Raw genomic sequence first — 25,985 nt, forward strand, 5'->3', positions numbered from 1 at the left:
TACACCACATTATTCATGATATTTCAAGGAGGAGGGAAGCCAGATGCTGGTGAATAAACATAGACCTTTTTATTTTAATCAGCTGTTTGATTTGTAATAATCTATTAACTCAAAGCTGATGGAAGAGGGAGGTGTTTGAAGCAATCAATGTCAGGAAGTGGAAGGGCAGCTCTGAATAGGAAGAGACTACCTTGTAAATAAGATTTGAATTGTAAGTATTTGAAGTGTGTGTGAAAACAGCCTTAATAACTATACGATCAAGTACTGACACTAAGTACTTACAGACTTTCGACAAGATATTGAAAAGGGATACTTGACATGCTTGTTTTATGTCTGTTTTCCTACAGGAGTTCATTAGACTGGGCAGTCTTAGTAAGTTGTCTGGAAAGGGTTTACAGCAGCGGATGTTTTTTCTGGTAAGTGATGAGAACAGTTTGTATTGAACATAATGAAGTACAACTGTGTGTAAAAAAAATTAAATAAATCAATAAAAAAACTTTGAGAGTTTCATCAGGGAAGGAGTTAGACTTGAATTGTGAAAGAAATTACACATTTTAAAATAGTCTGATCTAAATGAACACAGTATCTCACCTGACGCAGCCAGAGCTGTTTATCAAGAATTCATATTGCCAGACATTCCTAGCCCTTCCATTATTGTCATTGAGTCCTAGAAAAATGAAACTATTTATTTTGACTTACAGTACTTATAAAATAATGCCTATTCTGGGCTATCTGTGCCTGTTCTTCACGTCCAAACCAGAAAGAGAGTTACCCTTGGTGAGACCAAGGAAAACTCACCATAACCCTCTGTCAGCTTCAGCAAATCCCCCTTTCAAGAGACGGGACTCTCCAGGCTCTCTCCAGGTGACATATCTAACTCCCCATCAAGTTATTGGACCTGCCCATGTCTGGAGCTGCATTTTGAGATTATAGCACTGGTAGAGATTAGCCCCTCTCACCATCACATCCAGGGTTTTCAGATGGTGACCAGCTGGTGCCCTGTTGTAGATCTGAGAGGGAACCAGCTGGGCTCCCATCTCCTATCTAACTGAGTAGATTTACTCCCCCTACTCCAGATTAGGGTCTTCAGGAAACAATTGCCCCAATCCTGCTGCTACTCTCCTGTTCATGTACTGGGGCTCAGATGTCCCAGAGTGTGCACTGGGCCAGTGGCCCTTCCTAATGGCCCCATGTGCAATGGGGCATCTCAACTTGAGAATTGTAAAGAATCAGTGCAGTGGCACAATGAGGGATGCTTTTTTGTCCTGCTGCTTAAGAGGAGCGGTTGCAGAGAGTGGCAGACCTCTTCAGTGCACTGGATATTACAGGACATTCTGCATTTTGTTAAATCAGGCTGAGGGAGACAGACCCACCGATATTGCTGTAGTCTAGGGCAAAAATGCATTGAGCTGGGAAGCCATTGGACCATTAGTTTAAATGTCACCTCTACTGACTTCTGTTTCTATTTTCTTACACTTCACAGCCCTTTAAAGGTTGGGGTCTGAGGCTTTGATCAGTAAAGACCCTCCCATTGTACAAATAAGTAGAGAGGTTACACAAGGTCATCTCAGGCAGAGTTGGTAATAAAACCCAGATCTCTAGCATGGCAGACCCAGGTGTTGTCCACTCATCCACGCTGCCTTTCAGATTGAATGTGCCAAATAAATATGTTTTATCTATCCTGTCTTTAGCCAATGCACCACATTCTCCCTACAGAGCCTGGATAAAATCCAGGAGTAGGGTGACCAGACAGCAAGTGTGAAAAATCGGGACAGGGGGTCAGGGGTAATAGGAGCTTATATAAGAAAAAGACCCAAAAATCGGGACATCTGGTCACCCTATCCAGGAACCCTAATCTCCAATATTCTACTCATGTCTAGCAAATAGTTTTCAGAGTAGCAGCCATGTCCCACCCAGCAATATTGTTAATCTATCCAACTATACTCTTGGCCCAGCAGAAGAATCTGTCCTATCTCGGGGCCTCTCCTTCTGCCCCTCCACCCCCACGAACATGATACAGTTCTGTGGTGACCCAGAATCCTATTTTCAACGTCTCCGACTCAAGGAATATTTCCAACACACCTCTGAACAACATACTAACCCACAGAGACCTTCCTACCAAGACTACAAAAAGAAGGATTCTGGGTGGACTCCTCCTGAAGGTCGAAACAACAGACTGGACTTCTACATAGAGTGCTTCCGCCGACGTGCACGGGCTGAAATTGTGGAAAAGCAGCATCACTTGCCCCATAACCTCAGTCGTGCAGAACACAATGCCATCCACAGCCTCAGAAACAACTCTGACATCATAATAAAAAAGGCTGACAAAGGAGGTGCTGTCGTCATCATAAATAGGTTGGAATATGAACAAGAGGCTGCTAGGCAGCTCTCCAACACCACTTTCTGCAAGGCATTACCCTCTGATCCCACTGAGGGTTAGCAAAAGAAACTACAGCATTTGCTCAAGAAACTCCCTGAAAAAGCACAAGAACAAATCCACACAGACACACCCCTGGAACACCGACCTGAGGCATTCTATCTGCTACCCAAAATCCATAAACCTGGAAATCCTGGACACCTCATCATCTCAGGCATTGGCACCCTGACAGCAGGATTGTCTGGCTATGTAGACTCCCTCCTCAGGCCCTACGCTACCAGCACTCCCAGCTATCTTTGAGACACCACTGACTTCCTGAAGAAACTACAATCCATCGGTGATCTTCCTGAAAACACCATCCTGGCCACTATGGATGTAGAAGCCCTCTACACCAACATTCCACACAAAGATGGACTACAAGCCGTCAAGAACACTATCCCCGATAAATGTCACGGCAAACCTGGTGGCTGAACTTTGTGACTTTGTCCTCACCCATAAGTATTTCACGTTTGGGGACAATGTATACCTTCAAATCAGCGGCACTGCTATGGGTACCCGCATGGCCCCACAGTATGCCAACACTTTTATGGCTGACTTAGAACAACGCTTCCTCAGCTCTCGTCCCCTAATGCTCCTACTCTACTTGCGCTACACTGATGACACCTTCATCATCTGGACCCATGGAAAAGAAGCCCTTGAGGAATTCCACCATAATTTCAACAATTTCCATCCCACCATCAACCTCAGCCTGGACCAGTCCACACAAGAGATCCACTTCCTGGATACTACGGTGCTAATAAGCGATGGTCACATAAACACCACCCTATACCGGAAACCTACTGACCACTATTCCTACCTACATGCCTCCAGCTTTCACCCTGACCACACCACACGATCCATTGTCTACAGCCAAGCTCTACGATACAACCGCATTTGCTCCAACCCCTCAGACAGAGACAAACACCTACAAGATCTCTATCAAGCGTTCTTACAACTACAATACCCACCTGCTGAAGTGAAGAAACAGATTGACAGAGCCAGAAGATTACCCAGAAGTCACCTACTACAGGACAGGCCCAACAAAGAAAAGAACAGAACGCCACTCGCCATCACCTTCAGCCCCCAACTAAAACCTCTCCAACGCATCATCAAGGATCTACAACCTATCCTGAAGCGACGACCCATCACTCTCACAGATCTTGGGAGACAGGCCAGTACTTGCTTACAGACAGCCCCCCAAACTGAAGCAAATACTTACCAGCAACCACACAACAGAACCACTAACCCAGGAACCTATCCTTGCAACAAAGCCCGTTGCCAACTGTGTCCACATATCTATTAAGGGGACACCATCATAGGGCCTAATCACATCAGCCACACTATCAAAGACTCTTTCACCTGCACATCTACCAATGTGATATATGCCATCATGTGCCAGCAATGCCCCCACAATGCTGCCATGTACATTGGTCAAACTGGACAGTCTCTATGTAAAAGAATAAATGGACACAAATCAGATGTCAAGAATTATAACGTTCAAAAACCAGTTGGAGAACACTTCAATTTCTCTGGTCCCTTGATTACAGACCTAAAAGTGACAATACTTCAACAAAAAAACTTCAAAAACAGACTCCAACGAGAGACTGCCGAATTGAAATTAATTTGCAAACTGGATACAATTAACTTAGGCTTGAATAAAGACTGGGAGTGGATGGGTCATTACACACAGTAAAACTATTTCCCCATGTTTACCCCCCCCCACACACACACACACACTGTTCCTCAGACGTTCTTGTCAACTGCTGGAAATGGGCCACCTTGATTATCACTACAAAAGGTTCCCACCCACCCCCACCCCCGCTCTCCTGCTGGTAATAGCTCACCTTAAGTGATCACTCTCATTTCAGTGTGTATGGTAACACCCATTGTTTCATGTTCTCTTTGTATGTAAATCTCCCCACTGTATTTTCCACTGAATGCATCCGATGAAGTGAGCTGTAGCTCACGAAAGCTTATGCTCAAATAAATTTGTTAGTCTCTAAGGTGCCACAAGTCCTCCTTGTCTTTTAGCAAATAGTTGTGTAACCTATTGGCAAAGTGTGTGCAAGACTCCCTCTAGTGGCCGATCCACCTGGAGGATAGCAATTATTGCTATAGCTAAGTGGCAGAGGTGTGTGTGTGTTGGGGGGATGGGGAAGGTCTAAAAGTCCAGGGTTCAATGTCAGAGATCTTTATGGGTGAATATGATAAAATTTGATTTTTCAGTTTTCTTTTTAAAAAACTGGTTTAGTTAAATGAGAAGATATTCTTTTAAACAAATTTTGTAGTTAAAATCTATCAATTATATTTTGGCATGTAACAGTGTTCATTTGTCACACATTTTGACGTGGTGTCCCATATGCGCAGTCTTTAAGATTAGGAGGTCTGGTGGGCAGGCTGCTCTTGAATATACAGAATAATGGCCAATCAGATGTCTTCAGAAGGATAGCTCTCTTCTGGGGCTGACATGCTCATCCTTCCTAGCAAGGGGCTGACTGGTAAGCCTGCTCCTTCATAAATCAAGGTAAAAGTGTTCAGGAAGCAGACTATCCACCATAAACCCTCCGATGCACAGGAACCAACAAAAACTATTTCTAACCTCGGTGCATTGGTTCATGAGCATTTTGAGGGCTGAGATCCCAAAGTGCACTGACCCCAGAAGAGAACTACAAGTAAGCGAGGAACTGGGCGAAGTGTCCTGGCACCAGTTGCAGAATGAGATTGGGGATGATCCTGGGAGTATTGTGTGGAAGCTGATATTTTCATTTAGATGATAGTCACCCAAATATTAGGGCCCTCATACAAACATCATTCCAGTACTTGACGCCCATTGTTACTGTTTGACCTTTGCTCAATAGTTTAACATACTACTGCTAATCTAAATCGTGTTCATTCTTGCTTTTTAGTTTAATGATGTTTTGTTGTACACAAGTAGAGGCTTGACAGCATCAAATCAATTTAAAGTCCATGGACAGCTCCCACTGTATGGCATGACAGTAAGTACAGCACTCCCATGGGAATTCAGTGGCTCGGGGCTTTAATGGTATATGTAGCGTGTCACTTGTTTGACTCCTACCCCAGGGTGGGGGAGACTGTTACCTCCATCTGGTGGCTGCTTTGTGGTTTATTTGAAATGTGTTGGTTGTCTCCATCAAGTTCTCAGTGGGTGCACCACAAAAGCCATCATCCTGCTTAGCAGTCTCAGCAGAGGCAAATCTGGGCCTGAATGGCTATCTCAGTCCTAGAGATACTCTCCGGTTTAAGGTTGAAGTACATTGGCAGCAGGTGATGCAGCTGCTCTTGTGTCTCTACTGCTTAGCAGAGTGATGAGTCACTGCAGTGTGGCCATAAAAAGACTGTCACTACAAACTGAGTAGGACACCAAGTTGATGCACCCACGTGGCTAGTAGCCTAAGATAAAGGGTCAGGGTTGTACTGTGCCTTGCAGGCACTTTCCTTTATTGCAAGAGATGCAGAAATGCACCTTAACTGCACTGGACTTCGAGGCTGCATGATGCCTCCTGGAGCTCCCCAGCTTGCAAGAGGTATGACTGGTATGTCACTCTTTAGGGCTCACCCTCTCTCTCCTTCAGCCTTGAATGCTGCTAGATTAGCACAGTCCTGTGCTTGTGCTCAGCTCTTGCTTGTGTCCTCCATTTCTTATACCTTTTCCTGTCCAGCAGCCTCACACACCCACACTGGGACAAAGCACAGGTTAGCCATTAATGTATTGTCAGTAGCATCTCGTCGTGTTATATTGGGAAGCTGGCAGAAAAATCCCAAACAACATACTGTAGTTGTTCTTCCTATTATTTTCATCATCACTTTGTTTAGTGTGTTCTTTGTAAAGGTACTTGAGGCCTATGTACAGTACTCTCAGCTGTTAGTCTTTGAGAGATTTTTTTAAAAAATTTCCTCTCCCTTTTTGGGGTTGCTTTAATTCCTTAAGTTGCTATTTTTTTTCTCCGTTTCCATGTTTGTGAATCTCTGCTATATTTTCTGTCTCTCCCCTCCCACTGTTCCAATCCATAAAATGTGTACTTCCTACAATCTGTGACTAATGCAATCTTACGGTATGTGAACCTTTGTCTCCTAGATAGAGGAAAGTGAAGAGGAATGGGGGGTTCCTCACTGTCTTACACTACGAGGTCAACATCAGTCCATCATTGTTGCTGCAAGGTAATTCATTGGAAATGCATGTCCGCAAGCCTTTCACACAGTTGTGCAGGAAGTACAGAGCAGATGGATAGAATTTTATTTTAATTTGCTCTTAAAATCATTCTGCACAAAAATGCTTTCTGCTGCATGAGTAATAGACTTGCTAAAAATGTGAGTAAAACAGAATCATGAATTTGAATATTGTGTGGCAACTCTGATTGTTTTATCCAAACTAAACTTAGAATCAGAAGAAACAGCCTAGTTAGACAAATGTAGACATGAGAACCTAGATTGGGTACCAAACTCAAATTGTGATTAGCTTTTAAAGTGCCTCTTAGCCCGGCTTAAAGCGAATGAAACCTGGATCTCTGTTCGTAGTACCCGTGCTGAAATGGACAAGTGGACTGAGGACATACAGATGGCGATAGATCTGGCAGAGAAGAGCAGTGGTCCCACCCCTGAATTACTGGCTAGTAGTCCACCTGACAATAGTAAGTAGTGTATGAAGAGGAGCTTTTTACCCAAAACTCACTAAAATTCAATGATAATGGAGAAGAAAACATGCCTTGAAATACAGTGCTGCTGTATCATTACCTCAGTGTTGTCATAGAATCATAGAATCTCAGGGTTGGAAGGGACCTCAGAAGGTCATCTAGTCCAATCCCCAATTTTTGCCCCAGATCCCTAAACAGCCCCCTCAGGGATTGAACTCACAACTCTGGGTTTAGCAGGCCAGTGCTCAAACCACTGAGCTATCCCTCCCCCCCAAGTTTTGAAATCTGTTATGAAATCTGCTGGCTGAAGGTGAAAGTAGGCTAATACCTTAGAATTAGGTTCAGGTTCCAGTTTAATGCTTTTTATTGAAGTTACCACTATTTCTGTTCCTTTTGTTTTAATTCAAATGTATAGCAGTGAAACTTAGCTGCATTAAGATAAGTGACTGTAAAACTGTTCTTGAGCATCGTGACTTCAGGACATGTTGTACAGCAGTGCCGGTCTTAGGGAAGTTCTGTTTCAGAACATTAATACAAGCAGGGTTAGAGCCAAAGTAAAATACCTTAGTGAGTGTTGGATGTGTTAGCCTTTTAAACAAAGTTGCCCCTTTTAAGCTTGTTATTTATAGAAGACTGTTGACTAAAATATGTTGATGGAATTGTGAAAATTTAAACCTCTTAGCGCACTGGACCTTCATGTTTAATAATTTTTCCAATCATGTATGTTGCAAGAAAGATGCTTTTTCCCTGAATTTCATAGAATCTCCTGATGAAACTACTGTAGACCAGGAATCAGAGGACGATCTCAGTGCAAGCCGCACCTCACTTGAACGTCAGTCACCACACCGTGGCAACACTACGGTGCACGTCTGCTGGCACAGAAATACCAGCGTTTCAATGATCGACTTTAGTATTGCTGTGGAGGTATCTGCCTCAGAACAATCTGAACTGCAGCTCCAGAGAATGTCTCTTCAGTGACCATCTTCTTTTTACTCTAGACATCGGCCGCCTCTCATTAAATTCAACACCCCTTTATTTGCTTTTTGGAGTTTCAACACAACTACACTAGTGATCCCCTTCTCACAGTCAGATAACAATAGTTTGGCAAAAATGTAAAATTGGATGATTTATTTAGCAATCTCTTAAAATCAATTTGATTCTAATTTCAGAAAAATAACCTGCATTTTTAAATGCTAACTTGATTTTGAAAGTCTTAACTTTCAGATCACACCAAAGAAAACTCCCTTTGAATATTTTTCTTTGCTAATATCTATTGATGACTTACTAGTGCTGAAAGGACATTGTCTCTGGCCTCTGCAGCCTTGTTTTTTGGTTTTCTATACTAACTTACTTTCTTTACTTTAGCCATCTTTCTCTAGGACCTTAATATGCTCACGGCTTATTTTTCTCTGCCTTATTTTTTATTTGCACTTTCCACATCACAGTAAAAACAATGTGATTTTATTTTGATCACAGTTAAACCAATTTCATACAAAATGTTAGGAATCGTGGGAATACTACCTAGAAAGGCCTCAGGTCTTCAAAATATTACACTTAATTACTTTTGTAGAATAGCTGAAATCTAAAAAAGTTCTTTTTCGAGTTTTAAATGTATTTTAAGAAGTTCATGAGTAATTGAAAGAGGATGTAAGAAATTTTGTTTATGGGTTCTGCTTAGGTGTTCCCTCATAACTCTCACTCCAAAACAGAGCAGAGAATGTAAGTTAGATAGGAAAGTAAAGACCAGAGGGAGTCCTAAATGCTATTATCTACCTACAGACCTCTTGGAAATTACGTTGATGCTCAAAGAAAACAGGGAAAACTTAATAGATTGTAAATTGGTTTAGCTTCTTGAAGGCAACGCTAGAACTCCCTTTTCATTGGAAAATGCCTCTAGCTTGCTCTACCTATGGTGAACTGTGGGCCAAGGACTATGCATACACTTTAACTGCAGTGTCTTCTTAAGCCATACTCTTCAATTTACAAGAATAGAGTTACAGCTAATGTAAAAACTTTCAAAAACTAAATGGGGCTAATGTTCACATTATTCATTTCTAGCTGTATTTTGAAACAGAGGGCCTGAAATGCCAGACATTTGACTTGGTACTATTTCCCTTGTACTAGAAAACCTCCCCAGGAGGTAACTAACCCATCTACCTACAAAAAAAAAAGAAAAAGAAAAAGAAAATTCACAAGAGCTTGATTTTGTCCCCTAGGCTTGTTTTCCTAGGATATCAGTATAGTATGTACTAACTAGATGATCTATCAGGCAGTACACAGCATGCAGCTGAATGTGGGGCAAGCCAAGACACCTAATGTTTAACACTTGCATGGTAACTTCCATGCATTTGTTATTATCACATTAGTGTATAAATGTGGCCATTTCTCAAAGCCAATTTAATAACATTTTATTTTATTTTTCTTAACAATTTTAATGGTAAAATATTTAGTTATGTTTTGAGGCCTAACTCACCACTGTACTACTTTTTCCTTCCCACGCTTAAAAAGTTACTAGCAAACAATGGAGACTAAACAATCTAGAGGCACATGTCATCGTGTATACATACATCTTCAGTTGCACAGCTGTTCCCATCCTTGGCAGGTTACCATTCATGCTCACATCACTCAGTGGATGGCTTTCACTTAAGCATTATCGTTTATTCTCTTTCTATGTTTCTCCCTCCTTTCTGTCTTTCTTGTGGTAGAAGATCCTCTAACTGTCAGTGACTGTTCTTCCCTACCTGCTGGACTGATCAGTGATCAGCGGCCTGTTTCCATTTCATATGTCTGCTGGTACCGAATGCAAAGCCTGTCCTTTTATGATATCATCCAGAGTAATGAGGTAACAAAAAAATTAAGGAATACAATTGTGTGTCATTTAGGTCAAACACACCGCAATTCAATTTTAAAACTGAAAAGAGAGAGGCGAGGAGGATTTAAAACAAGGTTTTAAAAAGAAAATTAAATGTAAACCCAGTGCAGGAAAGGGGGTGGGGGAATGCTTTAACATCTTTCCTGGTGAAATGTGTTTTACCTGCTGATTGTTTTTTCTGCTAGTAGCAGTTAATCAGGGCTAGTAGAATTAAATAGTCATTGCTGCAAATTCAGGGGTTAATTGACAGTATTATGTAGTAAGGACCGTGCAATACTTAACATTATACAGCTGTACAACTAGGGGCACAGTGTTGTTGAATAGCAGATTGACGCTTATTTTGCAGGCAGAGAATTGCTCAGCTGGTCCACTAGTACCACATCTGCATTGTAAGGGTATTGCACAATCAGCTCCCAGGCTGCTAAGTCCTTCCTGGGTGCTGTAGTAGCTTTGTTCTATGTTTAAAAAGAGCAGGTAGCAGTACAGCATGCAGAAGTCTTGTAGGAGCCACAGAGCTGTGGAAGAGAGCACTGATTGTACACGTATCTGTGGAGAATGGGTGGACAGAAATAACAGGACAAAAGATAGAAAAAAAAACATGGCAGTAGAAACGCTGCCTCTTGTTAATTATAAAAAAGGAAGCAGTATCTGAAAGAACCACCATTCGGGCACTGTGAAGTGGAGGAGGACTATGGGAGGCTGAGTCACCTAAGCAAAGGACATGGGATCACATTAAAAAGAAGACCAAGGAAATTTGTTCAATTTTTCATTATTAAAAAATCTAATTGCTTCTACTACCACCTCGGGCCCAGGGAGAGAATGGAACATGCAGGCTGAATGAGGTGTGGTACATTAGGCTCCTAAAAACAAACTGACAAAGGCCAAGAATTTTTTTTAAAAGTTATAGTAGTTTAAGACCTGTGCAAAAGAGGTAAAATATGATTTAAAATTTAATTGGTTTTGGTTATATTTCATAGCTTATGTTTAGCTAGTTTAAGAAAAATTTAAATAGCTATTAATAACTGTACATACGGGGCTTAATGCATTAGTGAAGAAAACTGCCCACTAACTGGCCTCTAAAAGAATACTAACTAGTGCACTAGTTTATAAGTAATTAAAAACTTAATTGAAATTATCGTATTAAGCTATCACATCCAACAAAAGGGTTTCTGCATCTAACAAGGTAACAGCAGATCATTTTTCGTACAAAAAATAAATGATAGACAAGCCTCATTTAAAGAATGAGAGGGATTTCTGATTCTGAAAGTTTAATACCAAGTTTAATGACCAATAGGAATAAAATATTAATTTAAATAGAGAAGTAAACATTCTTTACATGAGGTTTGGCTACTTTCCATCATTGTTTATTATTTGGTTGTGCGTGTCTATTTTACTACTTTCTTCCATTTCAGAATCAGCTCTCTGGAAACCTGTTAAGAAAATTCAAGAACAGCAATGGGTGGCAGAAGCTCTGGGTGGTATTCACCAACTTTTGTATGTTCTTCTACAAATCGCACCAGGTAAACAAATTGCACAGGTTTGAAAGGCTTATGTGTTTTAGAGTATAAATACCAATATAAGAATTTAGCAAAAATTCTGTTCTGTGGCAACAGGAAGGAAAAAACTGACATTGTCAGGAGCATTATAGGCAGGGCTGGTAGCATTGCCTATTATTAAAGTTGCCTGACTATATTATTAGTATATAGTTTACGGTACTCTCCCCACTCATTTGACAAGTTGAGGAAAAATGATGTTAGATATTACTACTCATGGTTTAGTGTATGGCCTTCTCATGACACTTCTGCGAACACGCATTGATACAGTTTCATAGGTATATGTCCTTGTGGTTTACAGGCAAATTAAAAAGTTACAGGTCCCAATCCCAAGAAGCTTAAAATCTAAGTTGTACATAGCAATGAATGCCAATTAACTAAGGTAAGGGGATTAGACATAGGCATCTAGGGAAGAGGACAAGTATCAGGGGGTAGCCGTGTTAGTCTGTATCCACAAAAACAACAAGGAGTCCGGTGGCACCTTAAAGACTAACAGATTTATTTGAGCATAAGCTTTTGTGAGTAAAAACGCCCTCCTTGTTGTTTTTTTAGGGAAGAGAACAGAAACCAATCATGAAATAAAACTGTTACTTACCTTACAATAACTGGTTCTTCAAGATGTTTTGTCTACATGGATCCCACTCTAGGTATGCACGTGCCCCAGGTGCACAAAAGGTGACTTTTGGACAGCAGTGTCTGTTAGGGTTGCCCGATCACCGTGCATGTCCTCATGCTTCTCATCTGAAGGTATAAAGGGGCAAAGCAGCCCCAACTGTCATTCAGTTGCTTCACCAATACAAAATCCCCAACGCCAGAGGACTCCACTTTAGTGGGGGAGGACAGATTGTGGGATCCCAGTAGACAAAACATCTTGAAGTACACATTTACTGTACGGAAAGTAACCACTTTTTTTGAGTATTTGTCCACACAGATCCCATACTAGGTGAACAGCAAGCAATGGGCTCTGCAAGGTGATGGGTACTGGAGTCCTATTTAAATAAGGACTGTAAGACTGGCCTGCATCTGATTTAGAGGCCGATTCTAGAGAATAATGGCTTGTAAAGGTATGTATGGAGCTCCAGCTAGTAGCTCTACCAGATCTCAGGTACAGAGATGCCTGGGAGGTTACTTGGGCTCTAGTGGAGTATGCCTTGATTTGAGAAGGTGGCATTAACTTACTGAGTTCATAATAAATTCTAATGCCGTCCAACACCTATTTTGAGAGTCTCTGTGTTGAAACAGCCTATCCTCTGGATCTGTTACCAAAAGATACAAGTAGTCTTGGTGATTTGAAGTAGGTGTTTTGTCCTACTGAAGTAATATGAGATAGCCCTTAATACATCCAAAGTGTGGAGTTTAGCTTCTGCAGGAGAAGAATGGGGTCTTGGAAAGAACATTGGTTACATGAATAAAATTATTTTTATTTGGAATCCCATGACTGCTTTAGGCAGAAATGTCAGGTGAGGACAAAAAGTAACTATTATCCTTGTTTGAGTGATGGCTCCTATGTGTATTCCACTTGAGGTGCACATGTGGGGGGGTATGCACCTGAGACCAGAAAACTTATCATGTCCATTGGTCTGTGCCTACATCTTGCACCATCTTGTGCTCTGAACCAAGGGCATAAGGGCAGAGGAGACTGACTGACTGCCTCTACAGTTACTTTCTACTACTTGTTGTCTGAGAAGGAAAATCTCTAGTGTCTGCTTCTTTAGCTAGCATTCTTTGTTTTATTAATATAAATAGTCCTCCTGTTCTGAGAACAGTTTGATTAATTTTAGTGTGAGGGTTAGTTTTTAGTGGTGTGAGTTAGTAATCCCCTCCAGGATTCAAGATCTCTGCATGGTTTCCCCTCGACTTTCCTGGTCAGTGATGACCTTAACATTTATGTATTGCCTGAGGAAAGCTTACGTCCCCTCCAAGCATAGTATCTGCCAATCCTTCCCTCTTGGAACCCATCAATCCTGTGAGTTCAGATTTCGAATGTTCCTGATGGATCATTTGATGCTGCTGCAGTCCAACCCTGGCCCATCTGGCAGAGATACTGAGAAGTGCTTCTTTGCGCATGGTTGTCTCGGGCTGCAGGACCACTGGGACGAAGTTAAGGACTCTGGCAGTAAACAAGGCAGACAAGGACACTCTCACAAGGACAAATGTGGGAAATGCCTCTTGTCTGAGGATCTCTCCCTGACCCATTCTAAGTTGGTTGAGATTCTGCATCCCATTACAGGTGCGTCAGGAGCTCAGAAGGAACATGTTACTGGTTCCTCAGCATTAAGAGAGCCCTGGAACTGTCAACAGCAGAACTAGCAGGACCATTCTTTGCACCAGAGAAGGAAAGGATCAAGTGGGTGCCTTCTATTTCATTGGTACTGACTCGTGTAGCGGAGGAATCATCGGTAATAAGAACCAATGTCCACTCTATATTAGAACTGCCAATAACAGAAGCCCTATTGTCCCACTAGCTACAGGGGTCAGATATTAAGTTCCTCTGGAATAGTATATTTATGCAGGCCTGGAATCAATCTGGACCTAGCAAGAGAGGTTCTGATACCAGTAGTTCAACACTCACCAGTACCATCCACCACTGGTATCAACAGTGCTGTCCATTGATACAGAGGCCTTGTAGTCCTTGGATGAATCTGAGATCAGTTGGAATGCTTTGCTGAGCTTATCGTCCTCACTGGATGAGATGGTCACACCATCACCACTGGATGATTATAAACTGTTCCAGGACATCCTAAGGAGAACTGCAGATATGCTCCAGATCTCCCTGGAAGAAGTACAGGGTACCTCATAAGTTACTGGACATTCTCCAGAATGCAGATCCTAGTAAGATGGCATTACCAGTGAGGCTTTAGTACTGGCCACTCGTCACCTACATTCCCACTATAAAAAGAATGGAGAAGAAATATGTTGTACTATATACAGGTGTTTAATAATTGTTCTTCAATCCCGCTCTGAATTCTTTGGTGTAGGCTGTCACTGAAAGGGACAAGCAACACCAACCCAGATCTACACCCATGGATAAAGAGACCAAACGCAAAGAATGTCGCTTCTGCAAGTTTACAATTCTGTATAGAAAACTATCAGGCTTTAATGACAAACTATGATTTTGTTAATTATAATTAAGTTCTCTGAATTTGTCAACAAGCTGCGTAAGGAACACAGGCTGCAGTTCCAAGCAATCATTGAGGAAGATAAATTGATAGTCAGATCTGCCCTTCAGGCTGCGGTAGATCCAATGGACACAGCTTCCCACCTGATGGCAACATCTAGTCATGAGATGGGCTTTGTGTATCCAATCCTCTAGATTCCCCAAGAAAGTCTAATCAACCATGGAGGATCTTCCCTTCAAGGAAATTAACCTGTTCAAAGAGACAGCAGGTGAATTATTACATACCCTCAAAGGCTCAAGAGCAATGTGTGCTGTCTGGGTATTTGTACCCTGGAACCATGGAGAAAATATCCTAAGACTGTCTTGCCATCAACAATGCTCTTCTCCTCAACCTTTCTACCATCTGAAGGCTTATGACCCCTTTCTAGAAAGCATGAAAGACTATAGCACAGCACCATATAACGTCAGACAGATGGGTACTGGCAATCATGGCCACTGAACACACAATAGAGTTCCTGCCAATTCCCACTCCCAAGCCCCCTTTTCATGGACTCCTTTCATGAGAGTTTACTCAGGCCGCTATAATGTTGGTACCACACCAGCACAGTGAAAAGGGTTTTTATTCAAGATATTTCCTTATCCCCAAGAAGAAAGGAGGCTGGAGGCCTACACTAGATTTCAGACAGCTGAATATCTTCATCCACCTTCCGAGATTCCAAATGATCACCCTGGTCTCTGTAATCCCCTCACTGGACAAAGAGCTATTTAAACTAAAGGACAAAGTTGATGCAAGAACAAATGGGTATAAACTTTAGATCTGTGTATCAACACACAACAGAGACAGCATAAACAAGGAGATTCCCATCCCAAAGGAGATTATGTCTTCATTAGATTGGCGCAAACAACTGGATTAGATATGCACAGGACTTCCATTCTCTGCATCTCTTCCTTTGAAGATTCTGATCATGGATGCTTCCATGCAGAGGTGGGGAGCAAACCAGGATCTACTGGAAAACTGTGGAAAGTAGTCACTTCTTGTAATCCCTTCATATCAATGTGCTGGAAATCCAAAATATTTGACTGGCATGCAGAGCATTCTTACCTCTCTTTGGGGGGCTTGCCATGTAAGTGCTTACAGACAATACTATGCAAATGCATTACCTCGACAGGCAAGGATGTTACCCAGAGTTTTGCTGAACCCAAAACTCTTGGTAACTTTACTCTTTGTGAGGCAGTGGCAGGAAATAAATAAATGGGGACACAGCCATGTGGCCGATAGGTCATGCAAGCAGGCAAACAAAAGTTCTTTCACTCAAACCGCCTACTTTATTTAGTCTCCAGCACTTACACACATTCTGCTTAGGAATTTATCATGGAAAGTACGTCAAGCTGTTCTCAATAAAGAATGTTATAAACAGGTGCGACACCAGACAGAGAGATTGAATTAGTCCAAACAGAAGTGGCCTATTGAAATGTCAAGGACTGGGGTGAGCTCATACTTGGTAAACAAGAAAATGTGGAAACAAGGTTACCTATGTCAGGTTTGGTCTTACAGAAATGGATTTAATTGATGGACAAAATAATGAGGGGATGGGCTTTTCCATTCATCGTGCCCCTTTTGGCATCTTAAAGATAGAGACTTTGTGGGGAGAAGGGCAGAAAGAGCAGATAGAGGCTACTGAAGCAAGCTTCACCATCATGGCTGCCACCCCTGCCATCTCTTGGGCCCCCACGATTTTCTCATGTTGATCCTGAGAGATGTCCTGACCAGACCAGGCCAGGGAGAGGGATCCAGATGACATCACCAGTTCCAGCTGTATCTCAGCACCATCTAGGATGAAACAGAATTGGACTCAGCAGCAGCAAGAACTCATCTCAGCTTTCTTCTTCTTTTACTCAAAAGGACATCTTTGATAGCATGTGGGAGAGACTGTCAATTAAGGGAGATTTTCCTTCTAAAACTCCCTCCAGCAAAAAGGGATTTTTGTTGCTTTACATTTCAAATGTTTTAACTGTTCCTTCTTTTCTGTATCTTTAATAAACTGTTAAAAGATGTTTTTTAATGGTGTATTTGCTATGGTACTAAGCAGCATACCAAACCCTGGACCTTATTTAACACTGTTTAATGTTGGACAGTGGCTGGGTTATATGAACACCTTTGACCCATCTAAATTCAGTCCATACATTAATTAATAAATGCAAGCTTTGGCAGAGTGGTACTCAAGTCAATATTTCAATAAGACTCTTCTTTCTTACCTCCAAGCAAGGATACCGCTTGCTAGTCACCAAAAGTGGAATCAGTGTGGAACCCATTTGAATTCTAGTTTTTCAAAATGTTGTATATACAGACTCCATGACCTGCTCTCTGGCTCTGCTACTCGCCATCCTGAAACTTTGGATTTTTACTATGAAAGGAATTGAGAGATAGTTGAGACCATCCTGCCCCTTAAATGCTCAGTTACAGGGGGTTGTGATGGCTCCCAGGGCATGTCCCCAGTTGACACTATTTAATCTTGTGCACCAAGTGTAGCAGCTGTGTGGACAGCACAAGAAGAATCAGTTAGTATAGTGCAGTGACTCAGAACCAAGGTAAATTTCCTAAAGCAATTTAAGCTTTATGCTAAAAAACTATTAACTACACCAGGAACAATAAGAAATCTCTGTAGCCACGGGGTAGCAAAGGAGTGAGGAAGTTCCATCTGGAAATGAGAGGTGATTAGGGATGTTCTACCCTTTATGCCCTTGGGACTCCAGGACATGTGTGGCCCTTAAAGCCAAAGAACTCTTATCTAGTGCATAAGCTCTTAGAGTGGACTCCATGTAGCCAAATACTCAAAGACGAAGTGCTTGTTACAGCCTGTAGCTACCTTTGCAGGTGACAGTTCAATAGGATTTTTACAGCTAGAAAGTAGCTTTTAAAGGATGCAAGGAAGATCGATGATGGGTGCTCTCTTTAGAAACAGCTAAAGCACCCTATGCTAAACACCTTTTTGTTGGGATGAGGCTATTTGAGCATAATAAATCTTTTGCAGAAAAATAAAAATCACAGCTTTACAAAATGCATAGGGCCCTCTCATTTAAGATGGGTTGCATGTAGCAAGAAGAGGGGGATTAGGTTTAGCACTGTAAACTAGTGAGTGAATGTTAATTTTGACATTACACAGTATAGATTTGTTCTCATGAAATACAGCATCAATTAAAGCCACATCTGTGCAACATGACCTGTTGATCAAACAAATATTTTTCTATATAAGTGTGGGAAATATTTAAATGTGTTTCTATATTTGAAGTTTTGCGGTGCAAAGTGCACTAGATGTCACAGCATTTTTCATCTTTTGTTTCTAGGACAATCATCCTTTAGCCAGCCTTCCTCTCCTGGGGTATTCACTTACCATTCCTTCTGAATCTGAGAACATTCACAAAGATTATGTTTTCAAGTTACATTTCAAATCCCATGTGTACTACTTCCGGGCTGAAAGTGAATACACATTTGAAAGGTATGTCAGTTTTCTGCTAAGTGGTGAGTTTGTGCCAGGTCATTCCAATGATGTTAGGTCAAATGCAAGCAAAGTGAACTGTTGCAAGAGTCAATACAGCCAACTCATTCATCATAGTTAGAAAATTATACTACTTTATCAAATTGAATATGCTGTTGCAAAGTAAGGTACCAGGAGACAGCAAATGGAGGCTAGTTCTCTGAGCTGCCATACATTTTTTGAGCAAAAGCTCTTATTCACCAAACTGTGTTATATACCAGAAATAAAAGTAAAGTTAGTTCACTTAAAAACTATCTGGCTGAATGTGCAGCACCAACACAGGCAGAGTAATGTGCATCAGTACATTTTATTTATGGAGTATAAAACAGATGAGAAAACAGGTGTCCACCTAACTAGCATTCAGTACTTGTGCAATATATATGCTGCCTTCACCCCAGATGTCTCTCTTGTTTTATACTTAGTTTGTAAATGCTTTGGGGCAGGGATCATTTTGTTATTGTTTGTACAGTGGGGTTCTGGTCCATGACTCCTAGGTGCTATGATAATACAAATAATGTTAGTTGCTTCACTTGCTATACCCATCTGTCTCTGTGTATATGTTACACAGTTTTGCACACCCCACAATTCCAAATCACCAGAAGAGAGACAGGGTGTAAATAGGCCAGAAAACTGGTACTAACCCCAACTCTCCACTGAATTTGCTTTCACCAAGAATAAGCTTGTTTTGGCTAAAGCAAAGATGTTATGTGTAAGATGATGATAAAGTTTGGAAGTGCCTCATTTAAAGTATTATATTGTTAATATGAATTTTTTATGTCTGTTGGGCTGAACATGTTACGGTGTTAAACAATTTAAGGGATTTTTTGTAATACCTGAGAATTATACCAACTGAAGTCAAATATCAACCAAACATCTAGTTTTTTTCTATAGAAAGTATCTTTTCCCTAGAATACTGCTTTAAATTAACCTGACTCAATTGGTGATGGGACTCTTACAAGAACTGTCCTACCTTCGTTTCAGAAGGAGAGCATGCATTGAAACCAGTTCACTACTGTAAACTGGGAAGAGCATCCTGTGACCCCTGAAAATAAGAATGTGCAGTGTAATGGACAGTATAGTGTAGTTTAACAGCGTATGTTTTCAGAAAGCCTTCCTCGGCTATTTACCTCATTTTATCTTCCCCCCACAGATGGATGGAAGTGATCCGAAGTGCCACCAGCTCTGCCTCACGCACCCGTGTTCTAAGTCATAAAGAGTCTCATGTGTATTGATGGCTAAACACGCACCAAGCTGACCATTCTAGCAGTTGCTGCTTTTCTAGAAGACATTTGAATATATTTTCTTCCTTAAAATTTAGTACAACTGTTTAAAAGCAAAAACAGCACCACAAGTGGTTTTGCAGCAACTTTGATTGCCTCAGCAAAGCTGTGTAAATCTTTCACACCTTCCAAATAGTTAACCATCATCCTGATGGCAGCAATTAGTTTCATGTCCTGTATTTTTTGTCATTGTGTCTGCTGTTTTTTAGCTTGTGCCAGTATTAAAATATTGTCCTTATTCGAGTGCCAAATGCCAAAAGACATTTCCTTGCCTCAAAGATTGCACCTGAAAAACAGTACAAACTAATTTGTAACTTCACAATCTCTTTTCATAAACTTTTTTTAACATGAATATCTGTAGACTGCTGGATTTTCACAGTATACAATACAAAGATACACAGTAAGCAGTCTAACAGCAGTGAGGTAATTTTCAGATTTAATTTTTCAGTCTTTCTACATACTATTCAAGGAATTACTAATTTTCTATCTTGAACAGTTTACAGCTCACCAATCCCATTTCATTTTGGGGTTACATATTCATATAGTATAAATGAACTATAGGATTTATCTTGCCTTTTTCTGGGTGCAAGTTGACCAAAATTGTGCGTCTGTTAGTTTTGAACAGGGAATACTACTTGCAAGATTAATAGTTTTAAAAATGATCAGTGCAATATTATTTGGGCTATTAATGTACTGTGAATGGTGTGTACAAGGAGAAATTAAAGGCTACTGTGGTGTTTTGCTGTTTGTTTTACAAACTTGACAAAACCTGTATGCTGCAAGAACCACACCTATTTGTGACTGAGTAAATTGAAGTGGTTTTGGTAATTAAAGTGGACTCAAACACTATAAACGGATGGTACTACTTTTCCAAGCTTTCATGATACCTGCATCTGAGTGCAACTGTGTTTCATTTTTAACAGAAGATCTGTAGTGAGCTACAAACTTTTTTGAAGCTCTAGTCCCTCTAGAGTGGTACTAATAGCTCAACAGATTATTGCTTTGTTAATATATAGATAGTGAAAGCTATACACATCCGCTGAGATATTTACTCCATTTGGCATAATTATCTATATATTTTATCTAAGAGCATGTTTGGATCATCCATTGGTCCAATCAGAATTTCAAGAATTTGTTAGTGATCAGTCAGTTTTCTTTGTTGTTTATATTAGAAACACAGGTTCAACCTACTAAACACACAGCTCTGTCCCAGTTAAGGGCTCCTTTCGGGGAACACTGCATGAAGCCAGAAGGGCTTGGATCAATATGGGAACCATAAAGAAAGGAGCTGGGGATTATTCTACCACCATTTTTTTTTATTGTGTAGCTACTGGATTTGTTAATCACTTGTCCTTACACTATGTATAAAATGGTTAAGTATTGCTCACAACAAAAGGGAATAAAATACCTCACAACACAATCAAGCATACTGCAATTTCAAGGCAAAACTTTGTCATTTGTCTTTTTTTCCCTAAAAATGTCAGTGAATTTTTAGTGCTCCCAAGAAGTACCAAATTGCTTCAGGTTAATGCTGAAAAGTTATTTAGATTTAATTTGTACACCTATGCCAACATTTTCAAAAATAAGAGACTTACATTCTAAATCCTTATTATATACATGGCTGGGTCCTCTTGAAAATCCCACCCAAGTGACTATAGTCCTACATCAGGGCTAGCAGTTTGAAGTGTGGTTGAATAATTTCAGCTTTCCTGATTTATATCAGAAGGCAGTGTTAGCTGCAAATATAGCACAAGCTAGCTGTTCATCAGTTTTGTGTGTGGTGTTCTCACTGCCAGGATGTTATAGGCCCAGGAGTTGTCTTTGTTGGCATAAATTTCTTAGGAAACTAGAGATTTTTTCTATTTGTTAGCAGACATATACATAAAGAAATAAGTACAAATAATCTTTACTTTCTATTTTATAATCTTACATTTCTAAGGAGCTAGCAATATGTAAATAAAATCGTGATTTAAAGTTTATTTTAACTACCCTGAAAAAAGTTTAGTGATTACTAAACACTCACAAAGTGAGCATTCAAGCAGTTACCTGTGCTTTTCCTTTGAGACCATACCTTTCTTAACATGCTCTGTATGTTGAACAGCTCAAAACTTTATCTTACTGTAGGGGATAATATCAAATTATTGTACAGACTGAATACCAAAAATATTACAGTAGGTATGTTTACAGCTAAAGGTTGTTGTTTTGTGAACTATATTTAGTTATAAACATTTTAAAAAGGTTGATTTAGATAAGGGAGAACAACTAAGCCACAGAGAAACTAAATGGAAAACTTTGGAAGTCTGGACTTTGGAGAACCCATAGTACTGACTCTCTGTTAGAGATTTAGACAAAGTGAAGAATACTCACCAACGCTAGGGAATCTGTAAAGAAGGTGCATTGCAATGTCCCAGAATTTATTTGAAATGTGAATATGGGTGTGTAGAGATAGGAAACAGAGAATAAATAACCAAACATAGGCTTGCGAATAATCAACAGCAGGTTTGAAAAATCCAAACAACATTTTAACACAGATTAGCAAACGGCAAACAGTATTGCTTGGACAAGTTAGGTAAGGGGTGAGAGATTCTAGGAAATCTTTATCAACTAGTACTGATACTTTTAAAACTACAATAGTTAGGATATAGGAAGGAAGGTTTAGTACCTTTACTTCAAGAGACCAGAGCTCAAATCCACCCCTAAGATTGCTGTAAACGATTTCCAGAGTGTGTCTAGGACATTTTTTATATATATATATATATATATATACACACACACACACACTATACTGTAGATAGAACAAGTGTGCGCTGTCAGCCACCTAATTTTCTACTTTCCAGTGGTCATTTTTCCCCTTCAAAGAGAAGATGTATGTGTGTTGAACCACTTTGCTGACCGAGTTTAATTGTAAGCAGCTTTTTATCTCAGTTTCATGAGCTCTACTGATTATACAGTCAATAAAATAATAGCTAGCTTACTCTTAAAGATACTTTTTTTTTAAATCAAATGCAGTTTTGATAATTTATTGTGGGAAAGGGCAAAATGCTTCAAATTCTACCTTTCATTTAATTTGTTTTCAAATTTAAAAATTCACCCACCACAGCTTCTTTAGGCAAATGTACAAACAATATTTAATACTGCTAAAAAGTAAACTAGACACCCTACATCCAGAATACAGCATGAACCTACTAACATTAGGCAAAGACTAAAAAGATTAGCTTTTCATAGTGCCCTGAAAGTTAAATTCAGGCTGGCTTAGAAGGAAGCAAATTACAAACTCAAGGCCTCGTTACTGAAAAAACGACGGTAGTAGCTGCCAGCCATTCAGATTTAGGGACATCACACATGGCTATCCATTATAAAATGGCGAGAGAAGGGGTTTCTCACATTTCTAGGGTTCAAACTTTGTCAAGATTTAAAGCTCAATATTGTATATGCTATCTGCCGTACATCTTCACACTTCTGTTTTCCAAACTAGTTTTTTTTAATCTCGCACATCTGATCTCTTATCAGCATGTGACACTTCTAATTTTCACTGTGTTCTCAGTATTTTTTTCCATTCTTTTAATGGTGCCAAGTATTTTATTTACAACTGCTGGGCACTGAGTAAAAAACTTATCAAACCAATCCACAAACCTAAGAGATCTGATTTGTTTAAAGAGTTCCTTCTCATGTGACACATTGCCCAGTGTCTTAGGGCCTTCTGAGGTAGCTCAGTCCCTTAGTTGAGTCAATAAATTGGCAACTCATATTCAGAGTATTAAAGTTATTTAATTACTATACACTAAGGGGCAGATCTCAAAGTACATCATAGCTACACCACAATTTACACCAGCTGCAGATATGACTGTAGGTTTTAGTACTGATCTCTAGGGCACCCCCATCTATCCTTTATAATAATTAAATATTTTTTCTTACGCTTTGCTTCCTTTATAATAATTAAATATTTTTTCTTACCCTTTGCTTCCTATGTCTTAACTAGTTTTAAAATCCAGAACAGGACTTTACATCCTATCCCACAGTTACCAAATTTCATTCATAGCTTTGTGAATGGGAGATGCACAAACCTTTTGGCTATCTAAGCATCCCATATTCATCAGTTTTATTTTATTCACTATTCTCTTAATGGCTAATAAAATGAAGAGGCACACTTACTGTTACAATAGCCATGGTAGATTGTCCGTCATGTAATAGTTAAGAACAAGCAGTCAGTGCTAGAATTTTAAAGCACCTATTGGAGAAGTATTTTGGCATTGAAGATTTAGGGAGAGATTTTCAAAGGCACAAATGGCAGTTAAGACCCTAACTCTATAACTTTCAGTATCACCAACCAACATTCAAGAATATATACAACAGAACTTACATTTTGGAGGCCAAAGCCTGCAGTTCCTCCCTCAGCTGAAAATAGAGCATTTTTAGCTGAGTTGTAGAGTACAGCATTTTGCCCCTTATTAGTAACTCAGCTACCTAGTTTGGTAGTTTGTTCTGAGCTCTTAAACAAATGTCATCCCAGTTTTATTACAATTTACATTTCTTAAATCAGTCTATGGCTTATGCCTCATTTTCTCTACCTAGGAAGAGTAAGCCCAGGGCAGAATTTTTTTTCATCAACCTCTGAGGAGAAGATCAACATATAGCACTATTGCTGATGCCAGCAGAGATCTGGCTAAATACTGATGCAGCTTCCCAGTATTTAACCTCCCCATCCAACCACTTCCCCATATTTTTTCCTTTTAAGTTTCCCTGCAGTGGTACAGAACAGAAGTTTAAAATGAGTGTTCTTACCTGTCAATATGATTTCTGCATCGACACATTAAAGCTTTTTCAAATAACCAGTCAAACAGGAATTGTCAACTACAAGAATAAAGAATTTTTGGCAACAGTTTTCCAGCTGTCGGTTCACCCAGAAAATACTATGAAATAAAAGCTAATAAAACAGGATTGACATTAAAGATGTCATACTATTATAACATGAATTTATCTTACACACAGTTAAATAATTTATCAACAGCATACTCAGTTGCATACCAGAATACTATCCACACAAGCCTAGGCGCCAGCAGACATGCCTCTTCACCAAAGACATACGCTCAACCACTTCAAGTGCTGGATGATGCCACTGTAATGACTCGGGTAGTTATTGAGATAGCTGTCACAAGTATTAATCGATTTGTGGTGGCAGGAAACAAGACAGGGAACAGAAGGATGTGACTCTATAGAGCTACAGCAAACCTATAAATTATAGGCAAGTTGTGGTGTGTAGCATTCCTTTCCACCCCTGGTTCAACTCAGATATCATAACTTAAAAATACAGACCATTTACCAGACAGGCCATGATTCTTTCAGCATTCCAAAAATTGTGGGCCAGGCTGTCCAAGATAATTCTAGTACGTTGGTATAGACAACAAAACCACACCATTCCCTTTTTCAAGCAATGGATGGAACTTTTCAAATTGGTGAACTAAAGAGGCAGTTTCACTTAACAGCCATTTGGCATTAAGGAAAGATTAATAACCATTTTTTCCGTAGCTGCTGTTCTTTTAGATGTGTTGCACATGCCCATTCCACTGTAGGTACGTGCGTGCCCCGAGCACAATCACCAAAAATTCCCCCCTTGGTCCTACCTATTGGGGCAGCTTGGGCGTCTTTTGGTGCCATGTGCTCATCACACCAGTACAAAGGGCCCAGCCAACCCTGTCCCTCCTCGGTTCCTTCTTTCTAGCCAACTCCAATGTAGAGGGAGTAGGAAGCTGGGCTGTGGAATGGACATGTGCAACACATCTAGAACAACAACAATTACGGAAAGGTTAGTAACTTTTTTTTCTTCAAATGCTTGCACATGTCCATTCCACTATAGGTGACTCCCAAGCAGTTACACAGGAGGTGGGATCTGAGTTCATGGACACGCTGACTGTAAAACAGCTTGGCCAAAACTGGTATCGTTCCCTTATCTGTTGAATAATGGTGTAATGGGCAGTAAATGTATGCACTGACAACTAGGTCACAAATGTGCTGAATAGGTACCTGTGATATGCCGCTGATGCTTGCACCCTTGTGAAGAGGGTGATCAGGATAGCTGGTGGGGGAACACCCACCACCTCAAAACACGTGTGAATGCACAGTGTAATACAAGACCAAATTCTCTGAGCAGGGATGAGGAGACTATTCTTCTGTCAGCTACCGCTATGAAGAGTTGGGTGGATTTACAGAATGGTTTGGTCCTGTCTCCATAGCATGCAAGGGCACATCTGATGTCCAGCGTTTGAAGACATTGCTCCTGCCTATTTGCATGAGGCTTTGTGTCAAAAACAGGTAGGAAGATTGCCTGATTGCTATAGACCTGGGAAACCACCTTCAGGAAAAAGCTAGAGTGGGGAGGTAGCTGCACTTTATCCTTAAAGAAGAGAGTGTATGGCGGTTCCGATATGAAGGCATGGATCTCCAAGACCCTTCTGGCCAAAGAAATGGCCACTAAGAAAGCCACCTTCCAGGAGAGGAATGACAAGAGGCCCGTTGCCAATGGCTCAGATGGGGAACCCATAAGATTTGATAAGATCAGGT

The 25,985-nt window shown here is 40.4% G+C and overlaps 1 protein-coding gene across 6 annotated transcripts in view; it reads left to right on the forward strand.

Annotated features, from left to right (window-relative positions):
• Positions 1-20,875, forward strand: part of FARP1 (FERM, ARH/RhoGEF and pleckstrin domain protein 1) — a 343,029-nt gene extending 322,154 nt beyond the window's left edge. For 4 of the 6 annotated variants that reach the window (XM_073348134.2, XM_073348112.2, XM_073348123.2 and 1 more), the window contains exons 20-27: positions 348-416; positions 5,323-5,412; positions 6,513-6,595; positions 6,953-7,065; positions 7,829-7,992; positions 11,353-11,460; positions 17,957-18,108; positions 19,298-20,875. In XM_073348134.2, the coding sequence (XP_073204235.1) occupies positions 348-416; positions 5,323-5,412; positions 6,513-6,595; positions 6,953-7,065; positions 7,829-7,992; positions 11,353-11,460; positions 17,957-18,108; positions 19,298-19,379 (861 nt within the window). In that variant the 3' untranslated portion in view covers positions 19,380-20,875. Of the gene's footprint in view, positions 1-347; positions 417-5,322; positions 5,413-6,512; positions 6,596-6,952; positions 7,066-7,828; positions 7,993-9,773; positions 9,911-11,352; positions 11,461-17,956; positions 18,109-19,297 lie in introns of all 6 variants that reach the window. The other 2 variants (XM_073348144.2, XM_073348154.2) reach the window with 2 other exon arrangements.
• The last annotated feature ends 5,110 nt before the right edge of the window (positions 20,876-25,985 follow it).

The sequence above is a fragment of the Lepidochelys kempii genome, chromosome 1, assembly GCF_965140285.1.
Source record: "Lepidochelys kempii isolate rLepKem1 chromosome 1, rLepKem1.hap1, whole genome shotgun sequence".
Taxonomy (NCBI): domain Eukaryota; kingdom Metazoa; phylum Chordata; order Testudines; family Cheloniidae; genus Lepidochelys; species Lepidochelys kempii.